Source organism: Vipera berus (assembly GCF_964194415.1).
Source record: "Vipera berus genome assembly, chromosome: 1".
NCBI lineage: Eukaryota > Metazoa > Chordata > Lepidosauria > Squamata > Viperidae > Vipera > Vipera berus.
The window spans coordinates 244002692-244016393 of NC_138202.1; the positions used below are offsets into that span (position 1 = coordinate 244002692).

A 13702-nucleotide genomic window follows, 5' to 3' on the forward strand; every position below is an offset into this window, starting at 1 on the left:
CTTGGGGAAAGCTGCCTTAGTTTTCAGCATTGATAATATATACTAACTATACCATTTGGCTTAACTTGAAAGAAAAAAAGAATAAACAAAAATAAATACAATGAATGCCCAATTCACACTATTAAGAGGAATTCCATATTTGGCAAGACTAATAATTCATTACTTAATCAACTCCTGAGGTCCCCCCCCCCTAGTTTGCTGAATTTAAAAAAAAGAAAAAGCAATGAATAAAATATGTGAAATATATCAAAGTCACAACTTCATTTATGAAATGAGGTTTGATTCAAAACTCAGTGCAAGTGGCAAAATTGACCATTGCTATACAGTATCTGTGAGAAAGATAAGAATAAAATCCACTTTGCTCAAATGGGCACAAAACGTTAGGTGTGCCAAAAACATTGTCCCAAATTAAAAATTCAAAGTTTCCAACATTGAAACTTTATAAATAAAGTACAAACTAGAGGATATTGCTGAACCGTGAACTGAGTGGCAGCGGGGTGTGTGTGGGGTGTATTAAAACATATACAAGCTACTTCTAGCGTAGACCAAGAAAGGAATGTTGGAATTGTTTTATACAATAGAAATTTAAAATTCCAGTTGTTTTCATGAGAAAATTCTGAGCCATGCAGGGTATTTTTTTTGCATATGGATATATATTTTATATATACTATATATATATATACATATATATATATATATGTACAGTTTAGCTATAAAACTTTGATGTGTAAAGAAGCTGTCTTCAATGAAAAATTGAACATTCAGAGGAAATTCCTGAGTTAGGGTGTTGTGACATGGGCCACTGAGAAAAAGCTGCGTTTGGGTCCTCAGAGGTGTTACGTCCATCCCTGTTGAATATTGAAATTAAAACACAGTAACAATAACAACAACAATAAAAAAGAATCAGACAGTGTTGCCACTGCTTTGTTCCCCTGCCTGAGCATGGGATAGCACCATAGTGAAGAAGTTAAACTCCTGCTTTGTAGAGAGGATGGAATACTTAAAAACAGTATTGCTGCTAAGACCACTGTAGTGTGCACCAAGTATGTTCTTCAATATAGAGAACAAATGATTGTGGCCACTGACTGACTGAAGAGACCTTGCTGGGTGTGATGTAAAAGGTATACCAAAAGCACTAGGTGTACTCCTTCCTAGGCTGCTCATCTGTGGTACACTTATCAGTCATCTCCTGACAGAAATCCATGGTCACCGCTTGGTTGTTCTGCTCTGGAGGGAGCTCCTGCTCAGAATAAGTAACTTGGTCAGCTCCATCCGGTCCTCTTGCAGCACATTTGTCAGAGATGTTGTTGGGTAGCCAGTGGGCTCCCAGCTGCTGCACTGGACTTTGTTCTGAACAGCACTGCAAGCCTTCTCCAATGCACTGGGATGTTACCACATTTTGTTCCACTCCACCTGATGAAGGGTTGATACTAGCTGCTGTTGGAAGATCCATAGGCCTGAGCACAGGGCAGTATCGGTGAAGGTCTTGGATCTGTTCGGAGCTCTGCATATCTCGGCATACTTCTTGAGAAAGGCAGGAGAAATTATCTAATAACTCTCCCATGCATGCTTTCAGCTGGTTCCTTTCTGACAGAAGTTTCTCTTTCTCACAAACCTGTCAAATACAGAACAGCATTCATTTTTTAAGAGAGGTTTGGCACGTCAGGCTTCAGAATTTCAAAACCAGGTCTTAACTGATTGGCACATTATCCAGAACACGATTCTAGAAGTCTGAAGGGTACCACTAGACCAGGGGTCGGCAACCTGAAAAAGGAAAAGAGCCACTGGGAACCGGTTCCATAACACATAAAAAAAAGTGGGAGCTGCGTGTGTGTGTCCATGCATGCGCATGCGCAAAAAATGTTTTGCGCATGCAAAAAACGGTTTTTTCTTGCGCATGCGCGGATGCGCACAGTTGCCAATTTTTTTTAATGTGTGATGGAACCGGTTCCCAGTTGCACGACGGCGACAGCCCGTCTGCAAAGCTGCCGCTTTCGGCAGCCTGCAAACGTGCCGTGGCAGCTTTCCCAAAGAGCGGCGCCGCTGCCCATTCCGAGAGGTGCGCGCGCACCTCTCTGAACGACTGTAGGTGCGCGCGCACCTCCCCAAGCCTTTGAGGTTGCCGACCTGTGCACTAGACGGTGGAAAAGCAAAGACAGAAAATAAATCAGAGATCTTCAAATTAACAGGGGAACAGTGGATTGGAAGAACTAACTACATGGCTTAGGCCCGGGATATTTACAGGACCGTCTGCTGCCAGGAACGACTTCCCATCGCCCTGTGCGCTCACACAGAGAGGGTCTCCTCAGGGTGTTGTTGGCCAGACAATGTCGGCTGGCGACCCCCAGGGGGAGGGCCTTCTCTTTTGCGGTGCCTGCCCTTTGGAATCAGCTCCCCCGAGAACTTCGGATGGCCCCAGATCTCCGGTCCTTTCGTCGCGACCTAAAGACATACCTTTTCCAACTGGTCAACCTGGACTGAAGACGGGGGTTTTAATTTTGTTTTAATTATTGGTTTTTAGTGGGGCTTTGTAAATTTAATCTCTTTTAATATTTGTATTATTGTTGTTTTATTGTTGTTAGCCGCCTTGAGTCCTTCAGGAGATAGGGCGGCATATAAGTCCCATAATTAAATTAAATTAAATTAAATTAATCCCGAACAAAATAAAGAGCCATTCTTCTCTTGAGGCTACATTCCGCAACCAGAAACATACATACAGTATAATATGAGCAGATGATGGACTAGAAAAAAAGGGCTAGGATCAGGGAAAGAGAAGAAGCCAAGTCAACTGATAAAGATATATGTTTGTGATCACAGACATGACAGAATGGTCTTTAGAAAAGCTATGAATTATTAGTGGAGAGAGGCTGAGATGGGGAACATTCTATCCATACAATTTTAAGGAGTTGACCTGCTACTCAATCACACTCAAGGATGATCAGAAGATACCTGATGCATTTTGTTCAAGATTAAGGAAATCTGGCGTGTATTAAACAGAAGACTGAGCATGTTTAATAAGCCTTAGTATTTTAGTGTGATAAAGATAAGGTAAAATAGATTAAATGGATTTTATCAAATTTGGCTAATGATCAGTGTAAGGCGAAATACTTAATAAATAAGGGTATTTAATATTTTTTTTACTTACCAATTTGCGGATTTCACATTCTAAATTCTGAATACAATCCAGTTTTCTCTTGCGACAGCGCTGGGCAGCAATTCGGTTTTTACTGCGCCGCCGAACATCATGGATAAATTCCAATTGTTCTGAGGTTAATTTGTGCATCTTTATCATCATCTGGAAATCATTCCTTGGAAGATCTGTGATTTGATCTACAGGAAATGGAAGTTTCACCTAGGGTAAAACAAAGGAAACAAACAGACTGTTTATTTAACAAAGAATTTAGCAGGTTCCTTGGAATAATACTGTTTTATTCAAATAACACAGTTGAATATAGTTCAAATATTAACTCCTACCTTGTAGGCAACTTTAAGAAATAGCCATCCTAACAGTGTAAATGACTATTATACGATAAAATCAGCAACACTATCAAGTACAAACAGCTTGGTGTACATAAATGAGGTTTTTTTTCATATTCTCCTCAAAATACAGGCTCCAATTCGAAGGACGGATAATTAAAATTACAAAGAATAATACTTTATACTAAAGAATAATCCTAAAGTAAAACCTTTATTTTCTTAACTTAGGTTATACATATCTTCTGTGTTAATTGTTGAATTTAGTTATACTTCTTTCTACATCAATGAAACCATACATCATCCAATTTGACAGCAAATAAATAAATCATCAGAATAAGATGTAAAGGGTTCCATAGCAAATTCAGATGCTGATGCAAATCCTCAAGATTTATTTTGTTTAAGCATTCATGCTCTTCTGTGTTGTGATAAAATGTATTTATCCAATTATTAACAACATTTTTCCACCACCATAATCAGAAGGCCCTGGGTGGTAAGGAAACTCAAGGCAGTTTCTCTAATAAAAAATGATTCATAAAAAATTAAAAAAACAAGTATAATAAAATATTAAAACATTATTTTATTGCTATCATTGCTTTTCATAAAAAAGAAAACACTTTCTGTAGTTAGTAATGCATGTTTTCAAAAAGCGACTATGCTGCTATCATTCTGAAACAGCCTTATTGAAACTGGATATCCCGATGCTTTAAAAGCTCTGATTTAGAGGAAAATTAAAAGCATTCAGAAGCAAGAATCTAAATGCATGAAGGACATTCAGAAGGTAGCAGAATAACACAATAGATATTTTACATCCTCTTAGAAATTTCTCTAGAAAAAAAATGTTGGGAATATAGGCAGATAGTTCATTATAAATGTCAGCCGAATCTGCACTACTGATGAACAAGTAATGAAATAATAGAAAATTCCAAAAATGAATATGTAGGTGGCATTATGTCAATATATATTTGGAATATTGTTTATGCATTGGGTTGCCCCACATCACAAAAATATGCACATGGAGGGAGAAATGTTTAACTAGTATGACCAACAAAAGATTGCACTCATTGGCTAGCTTACAAACCAACCTGAGACATGGAAAGGTCTTAAAATAAAGAGGTGACTCACCCTACAATGTCTGATCAACATGTGAACTGACTGATAGCTGAGGGTATAATTAAGTTTCATTACCATGTCATATAGTGATGTGCTCTAATTTATATACGTAGGTATTTTTTAAACAAAATACAACTGCACAAATTCATGGCGGATAGTTTTTTTTAATGGCTATCAGTCATAACCATTGGTTTTTGAATAGCTAGTAGTAGAAAGTTATCTTAAAGCTTTATTTTGAGATTTACGGAGGAATTCACTTTGCAAATGTTGTAAAATGGACATGAGATTGATATGACTTCAGTTTCAACCACCAGGGCTGTTATCCTCGCCTTTGATTCTATCACAAAGAACCAATTAATTTTCAAGATCTCAGTATATCATAGCTACATGTTCTCTATATTGATATGCCCAGTAGATGGCACCATGTGCTTTAAGATTGACAATGACAGAAAGAGTACATTAAGATATAGCTCACATATGCCTTCTCTTATTCAGATGTCCCAAGGGAAAATTCCTTTGGCATATGAGAATAGATTTGGATAGCTTGGACACAAGTCTGCCCCTTACACAGCTGTGAAAATTACTGGAATATAAGCAACTCTCACAACCAATAGAAATCTTTTTGCCTGGTTTTGTTTGGTAAATATTGCACAAGGCCATTTAGTTTGGCATTCATTCATTCACGTCTCCACAAACAAGAATAGTTAAACTAAAATGCTTGTTTGCCCATGATGTGTGTGTGTGTGTGTGTGTGTGTGTGTGTGTGTGTGTGTGTGTGTGTGTGTGTGTGTTTGCTTGCCCATATCATGGGCAAACAAGTATATTAGCTTAACTATTCTTGTTTGTGGAGAAGTGAATGAATGCCAAACTTGATGGCCTTGTGCAAAATTTATATATATAAATAAATAGATAAAAATTTCCATACTTCCCCAACTCACAACCCCATGAATATATTACTTCTTTTCACATTGTCTGTCTATGAACCTTCACCTTCTTGTCCCACCTGTGGAACTACATAAACACAAACACACAGCATACAGGTCATATTACTATGACACGAGTCACCAGAAAAGGCTCACCCCCTCACAATTAAATAATGTTCTGTTTAAATATACAAAGACTGACCTTAGATATGGTGATGTGAACCACTGTGCTTAGAGAGACTGCTTTCTGTGATAGGAAGAGTGTCTATTTTCTCTTTTCATACATTTTAAACTAAAACATTTAGACTCTGCCTAATTACGTGCATGTTCTATGAGAGGTTAGTACAGTAACCATATGCCACTGCAACCTGGTTTCCTTCACAAGATCCCTGATATTTAGAATAGACGGTACATGAGACACTAATTATTTTAAACTCTCAGAGGGAGACGATTTCTACTGTAATCCCTTGAATTCTACAGATGCAAGACTACTTTTACTGATCACTGGTTTTACTTTTTCCATGGCTTCTGCCCTCTGGAACACTGTGCCCCTACAGCTATGTCCCCACCTGGTTGGCCTTCTGAAAAGGCCTCAAAACCTGGCTTGGCCAATTGGCCTGGGGCCCCAATGTGGGCTTTAACCAGTGGTGGGATTCAGCCAGTTTGCATCACTTCGGCAGAACCGGTAGCTAATTGTTTGTTGCCCAGGCCCAGAACAGACTTCCGGAAGTGGCATCCACACAGAGAACTGGTTGTTCACATTTTTTTAATCCCACCACTGGCTTTTAACACTGAATTGGTTAGTGGATTAAGAAGATGACCCCACATCCATCTGGCTTGTATACTGGTTCTTAATTTACCTAATTTTTGTTAATTCCTAATGTTTACACATTTTAAAGTTCTTGTATTTCTATTTTTGTGATATTGTAAGCCGCCCAGAGTCGCTTGACAGTAAGATGGTCAGCATATACATTTAATAAATAAATAATATATAGATGGAACATATGTCTAAGCACTGGTGATTACGCACCTCAAAGACTATCATCTATGTACAGGAAGGACCCATTAGCAGCCTTGCTTTTCAGTAGTACAAAAAACAAACAAAAAAAACCCAACCTTCTCACCCTGTGCCACAAGTCAATGCTTTGTCAGTGTTAACAGGCCTAGTAGCTAAGTTCAAATTTCCAAGTTTATACAGTTTGTTATGCCTTTATTATATACCTGGGACAGTTATGCTTTGGGTTAATTTCTGAACAGATCAGCCACATAGTTCAGTCTGGTTGGTCAGTCGTAATATCGTTCATTTTGGCCTATTACTGGGGCAGCTCAGTTACTATGACCTGTAAGCCATGGTATACCGTTTAGCAAGTTGTTTACACACAGCTAGTTGGGATTTATTCAACAAATCAAGATTGTCCAAACCATGGCTTTGTGCAATGTGTAGACAAGTTCACTAGCTAGTGTCAGGTGGGCTATGTGGTTTACCACAATATTCCGGCATTTTTAAAAGAAATTAGATCCTTAGACTGTACTGAAATTAAACAGTTTTGTGTAGCCCAAACAATATGGATGTATGTTTTCATTTCTATACTTTAAAAAGCAGTATACAACATCATGTTATTATATGCCTCTTGTATTCTTGAGGTGGGATAGCATCTCTTCTGAGACAGAGTAGCTTCCAATGTCCCTGTAATGCTGGTGCTGGCAGGGCCTTATTGATTCCTTGCAAATATTGCCTTATGTCTGCAATGAAGATCAACTTTTGTAATTTGCTCACTCAATTGTCTTTCCATATCAAATCCAGAAATTAGCTGATTGCAGAAGATTCAGGCTATATTAGTAATTAGTTTCTCTTTTGAATATCTGAACATTATATTCAGATTTGCATACAAGGTAAGAATTAAGTAAGAGTAGAATATGCTTTTATGTTTTTCTAGTCCTATGAGCTCTGATTACACACACACACAGAGAGAGAGAGAGAGAGAGAGAGAGAGAGAGAGAGAGAGAGAGAGAGAGAGAGAGAGCTACAATATATGGATTCTGCTTAAGAAAACTGTTTCAATTATCCAGGATAAAGTTAAATAAAGCAAAATGAATAAGAGAGCCCATCTATCTGACATAGCCGATCTATCTGATGTAGTGGTTAAGGCCGCAGGCTAGAAACTTGGAGATGGTAAGTTCTAATCCTGCTTTAGGCTCAAAGCCTGCTGGGTCACCCAGGTCAGTCACTTTCTGCCAGCCCTAGGAAAGAGGCAATGATAAACCACTTCTGGACATCTTTGCAAAGAAAACTGCAGGGCCTAGTCCAGCCATTGACGAGATCCAACAATGACTCAGAGGCACCAAGTAAATAAACAGAAGTCAGGCCAAATCACAAAGTAGCAATAAAAAAGGAATATTTATTCCAAAGTTTGCATTTTTATGAGATTCTCTTAAAAACGGTTTTGTAGTCACTTCAATTATGCTTCCACTGTTATCTTTTGATTAGCAGTAGATCAATTCATCCTGTTTGTACATGTTATTTACATAATCTGGCCTACTTCTGTATTTTAAAAAAAGATGTCAAACATTGAAAGACCTTGAAGTCAGATGTATGTAATCTAAATAAAGAGCATGTTTAAAAAAATAAAAATAAACTTTGGTCAATTTGAGCAAGAGTTTTGTGATGTGTCCAGCTGGAAAATGGTGAGGGCTAAAAAAAGTAACAGGTCTTCACGGCATAAGCACCACCAGCAAATCAGAGAAAAGAGTTTGTAAATGTTAATATTTAAGCGTCTCCCTTTATATTCAAGACACAAAAAATATTTTTCAGATACATTATCTTTTCAAATGCTTAACTGCACATAACCTCCTTGGAAAAATGTTCTTAATAAATACTTCATGTATTTTATCTACATGCTTCCCATGTTATAGCTATTCCCAGCAAGTGGGTGAAATAGTACAATGATGAACAGACAACTAAATCTTTGCAATCGCTAAATTAAAAATGAAACTGAATAGATACATGATCTGGGGGTTTCCTCTCTTGGGAGACTGCTACACAAGAGGCAGCCCAGAACTTCCTAAAATATACAAGTAGTATTTCCAAATAGTAATGAATACCAGACAGCCCTCATGGGTTATGCAGGTGTTTACCCTTAGCTCCACAAGCTTTTGGTGGCATCACCTGTTAAAAATAGCAGTTCCTATTTCTTATTATTGCCTGTGTCATCTCTGACAAAGCATTGCCCGTGTTCATTTAGGGAGGTGTATTCCTTTATCTACATGGTTCAAAAGGTTTTAAAATTAAGATTAACTCTGTATTTGGAGAGCAATTTTAACTATGTGGGGGGAAGCATTTCAACCATAAGTTCTTTAAGTTTTACAATCTGAAGTTCTGGGCTGCCTCATCTAGGATGCCTGGCAGGGGTCTAATTTGAATGTTGTGAAGCATGAAAAGTTTTCTCTGGCTGAAATGAATGAGTTACTCAAGGAATATACAGAATTGAGCTACCTTCTACTCAAGCACACTGTGCCCCCCAAAAAAACTTGCATCCAAGGACAGACATGTTTAAAAAATGACCACCGGTTTAACTCCTTCATAGCAAGAGAAATTGCCCACCCTTTGAAAAGTAGTAGTAAACAGGTCAATCTCATTTACAGATTTTGAAAACCAAGATGGAGGAATAAATCATTAAACTACAGAAGGCATTAACAATATAGCACAACCCTCACTCAGAGGTATGTCCTTGGTTCTCTCTAAGCTTGGTTGTTTTCTTCCACTTCAGGGTGCATGTATGATATCCTAAACTTAACCATAGTTTGGGAGTTCAAAAAAAGTAGTGTTGTATTTCTTAATCTCTTATGTAAAAAGAGAACAATTTCAGAAATACCCCTCCCTCCATGCAGGTAATGACCTTACATTCTAGCCCAGAGACACACTCGGCTAATGTAAACCAGCTCACTCTGACAGATAATGTACCAGGTTATCTGACCCTTATTCCCAAATAATGCCAGCAGGCATCTAAAGCAGGGCTTTTCAACCAGTGGTACGGGTACCACCTGTGGTACATTGGCACCTGGCAGGTGGTACACGATCATCCTAGAAAAGTGATAGTGGGGGAGGGGAATGAGCTGAACCGGTGGCAGCACGGCACAAGCCTGAGCGAGAGACGGCTGGAGCTGCAGGGTTCTCAGGGCTCAGCAGAAGCGCCAGCATCAGCGCTTCTTCAGGGCTGTCAGGGCTCAGTGGAAGCGCCAGGATCAGCGCCAGGCTCCAGCTGGAGCTCAGTGCTGATCCTGGCGCTTCTGCTGAGCCCAGAAGAAGCGCCGATCAGCTGGAATGTTGCAGTATCTCCAGGGTCTTGTGATTTACATTCAGATGCTTGGCAACTGATTCATATTTATGACCGTCACAGTGTCACAGGGTCATGTGAAGTGACCAAAACCTGCTGCAACCACCCAGTACACGGGGGGAATAAAAACCAAACACCCACCCCACCCACCCCCGCTGCCAATCCTCAACAGAAATGCTCACAACAATGAAAACCTCAGACAGGAGGAAGAGCGCTACCGGGCAGGCAGGCAGGTGTCTTGCTCGGTTGTGGTTTGGGGGGCACTTTTTTCAGTGCCATTGTAACTTTGAACAGTCACTAAGTGAACTGTTGTAAGTCGAGGGCTACCTGTACTTCATCACTTTTTTTCCTTTTTTTTTTTTGGTCATCAAGTTTTTGACACCTTGCTAGGTGACTGGTGGTACGCAGATGTTGCCATATCCTAAAAGTGGTACAATGGGTGAAAAGGTTGAAAAGCCCTGATATAAAGGACATATATTTCTAAGGGGCAGAAGAAGGATTTCTTTGTGGTCTCCTGTGGGAAACAGCTTCCTTGATAGATATGGTTAGTCACAGAATGGATACAGGGCTGATCTGAGGGAACACGTAATTTATCCAGGAGACTGAAGGAAAAGCTAAAGATGGTTCTGATCTTAAAAAGCAAAACTATATATTTTACTGCAATTTTCTCTTTCTAGATCACCCCGACTACCCTAACATAAACAACCTATACCTCTAACCAAAGCCCACAATTTACACACACGTTCCCTTTCTCCTCCTCCAATTTATTCAGTATCCTAGCTCTTTTCTTACTGATTCTCTGCTTATATTTCAAAGCTTTTCAGACAGTTTTGGGAAGAGTCTCTATTCACCTCACTCCCCTCCTCCCAAGCAATTACTTGCCCTGCAAAATGCATTGCTGCTCCAACTGTCCATCATCTTCATGTTATGAGTGCTTCCAACTCCTGTGGGGATTCCTGTAAGTTTAGAAGTGTTCTGGTAAAATTAGATGGACAGCAGGAATTATTCCTCTGTAATATTCTCAGTCCGGAGCTTATTTTTTAAGTTGCAAATGCAGACGGAGTAAGTAAGTCTCATGACAGCCAAAGGAGAGATTCCACAAGCGCTACAGTGCTCACAGAGGAGGGAGCCATATTCACTAAATATGCATCCCAATGTGCATAAAATAGTAAAATGAGGCAGCCCAGGCAGTGAAGATGAGGCAGCCCAGTCCAGAACTGGGGATCATGGAAATATTTTTTTTAAAAGAGATTTCACTTACATAGCTTAGTTACAGGTTTGGCTAGGAATTTGCCTTTATAGTTTTCAAGAATATGGTTTCACCCTAACTAGCACCAATGATGCATTTCTGTAATCTGTGTGGTTCTTATTTAAGTATACCAACTATGGGTGTGGGGGGAGGTTTGATAAAAAAGCATCAAGCAGCTTGTTAAATATCCATTAATTTGGAAAAAGAATAAAGCCAGATATGTTACATACAATTTTAGCTTTGTGTAAGTCTGCTGATGACCCTTCAGCTATTCTGAAAAACAAACAAACACTTATCTCTTTAGATATTACAATATGTCCTTTCTTAACAACTGGTTGCTTAGAGATTGTTCAAAGTTACAAAGGGCTCCTTAAAAGGTATTTATGACATGACTTCAAAGTTCTGATGGATGGATGCCTCCCTCTCTGGTTACGTGATAGCATTTTGGGCACTTGGGTTACATTTATGGACGTTTGCAGCATCCTGTGGTCATGTGAACACAATTTTGGTGGGTTTGCCAATTTCTGATCCGAGGAGGAGGAGGAGGAGGAGGAGGGAAAGCCTATTGGGTAAAATGAATTCACTTAACTATTGTGAAAAGGTCATCAGAATTGGATGTGGTCTCAGGGTGACCCTTTTAATGACCACTAACAACATACAATGGTAATTCTGGACGCAATTATGGTTGTAAATTGAGGACTATGTGGGTAATTATAATTCTAGCTAACATGAACGCCTTTGGATTGTCATTCAAGAGATCATGGTTGTTCTTCCTTCTCATAGGCTAACTGAATGCTTTTGTACTAGTCCTCTGGATCTCTTGTATAAAAGAAATTACCAAAATCAGAGATGAGATTCACTTGAATATTAATAGTTTTTTGGAGGACAATCTGCTAATACTTTTTGCCATTCCATTAAACCTCTCCATAAAGTCTCTGCTCTTACTGTAAGCTGTCTGAAGTTTAGACTTTGCTTATAAAAATCTACAGGGAATTTCATAAAAATACCCCTTCCTCTCTCTTGTGGTTGCTTTAAAGTTACAAAAAAGGTATAGAAGAAAAGAAATTAAAAGTGGGTCAGCAAGAAGAAAACGAATTCCCATTTTGCATTAATTTGTAACTAAACTTTTGTCTTCAAAGTATAAATTATTTCTATTATAAAAATTGGTTAAAGTATGTAAGAAGTTGGATTGCTGAATTTGAAGCTTAAAGTGTATTTCTTCTTTTCTTTTAATCTTTTATTCCTGCTTGTATAAAAAGAAATGCATAATTCAGATGATAAAAGTGCAACCCCTTTCCAAAATATTTTGCTCTCTGAAGCTGAGGTTCTTATTTGACAACTGCATATATAATTAACATATTGTCTTAACTGTTTATCTTTACTTGTGTCCAAATTTTGCTACATAGATCTGCTTCTCTTTTATGTTTTAAAATAGTTGAGTCTACTCATATCTTTTACTGGAATTGGATGCAAATGTGGACTGCACAAGAACTCCAATTATACCTTTACTCTGCGGTCAATAAAAAGCTACACAGAAAAATAGCATTTCCATTTTGTAAGTTTGTTTTATAACACAAAAACGTTAATAATCCCATTTTATTCTTTTGATATAGTTATATGCACCCATTTTAGAACATGTTTCTGTAGCGTCTTGGTTCACACAGCATAAACTGTAAGCAAAATTGAAACCTTTCACCTATTTCACAATGTGCCAATTTACACACCATCTCTGTATTCAGAAATGGACAATGTTTTACTGAGTATTACTAGTATCTGGGACTCAATCCAAAAGTTTAAAAAACAGGTCGTATTATTTTTTTTAATTTTTTTAATCTATTTTGTATTTGTGGGTGACAGCTCTATTAGTACTAGTATTTACTTTACCCCCTAACCCCTCCCCCCTGCTGTGTTGCCACATCATGGATGATGGGCTTTTCAGATTGGATGGCACTTAACATGTTACTGGAGAAGAGGCTCTCTCAAGAGTACTAATGGTGTTTATGACACAGCTAGATTAAAATCTTCAGGACATCTAGTCACTGATGTTGCCATTACAAGAAAAGAAATCCAAAACTGCAGACAGAATTATAGTAGAAACATGGAATGTAGGAAACACAGACACAAGAGAGCTTAACACAGTGAAAGATACCATGAAACAATTATAAAGTGAATGGAGTGGGATCAGATACTTTCAGTCAGAAGATCTCACTGATTATTAGGACATGAAAGGTAAAAAAAGGTAAAGGAGTCCCTGTGGATTTTACTCGGTTGCAGAGTATGAGACAGTGTTCATCTCCATTTCAAGGCCATTGACTCAGCGGTGTCCAAAGACATTTCCAAATCATGTGGCCAGCATAATGTCACAGAGCACTGTTATTTTCCCACCGAAGTGGTCCCTATTTATCTAGCATTTGCATGGTGCTCAGGTCTCAAAGTTGGGCTGCCGGCTTTCCAGCCAACAAGCCAATGTCTTAACCACTGAGTCACCATGCCGCCCATTAGGGCATGAAAAACAAAGAAGAAATTGTATTGGTTTTATAATTGTAAAGGACATAGTAAGAACAGTACTTGGCTACAATGCAATCAATGATCAAATAATAATGACTGGC

At 38.6% G+C, this 13702-nt stretch overlaps 1 protein-coding gene across 2 annotated transcripts in view; it reads right to left on the reverse strand.

Moving 5' to 3' along the window:
- Positions 1 to 495: 495 nt before the first annotated feature.
- The window catches only part of BACH2 (BTB domain and CNC homolog 2), a 181766-nt gene continuing 168559 nt past the window's right edge, over positions 496 to 13702 (reverse strand). For both annotated transcript variants that reach the window (XM_081314254.1, XM_081314253.1), the window contains 2 exons: positions 3146 to 3352; positions 496 to 1615 (listed from right to left, as the gene is read on the reverse strand). In XM_081314254.1, coding sequence (XP_081170380.1) covers positions 1136 to 1615; positions 3146 to 3352 — 687 coding nt within the window. In that variant the 3' untranslated portion in view covers positions 496 to 1135. The remainder of the gene's footprint in view (positions 1616 to 3145; positions 3353 to 13702) is intronic.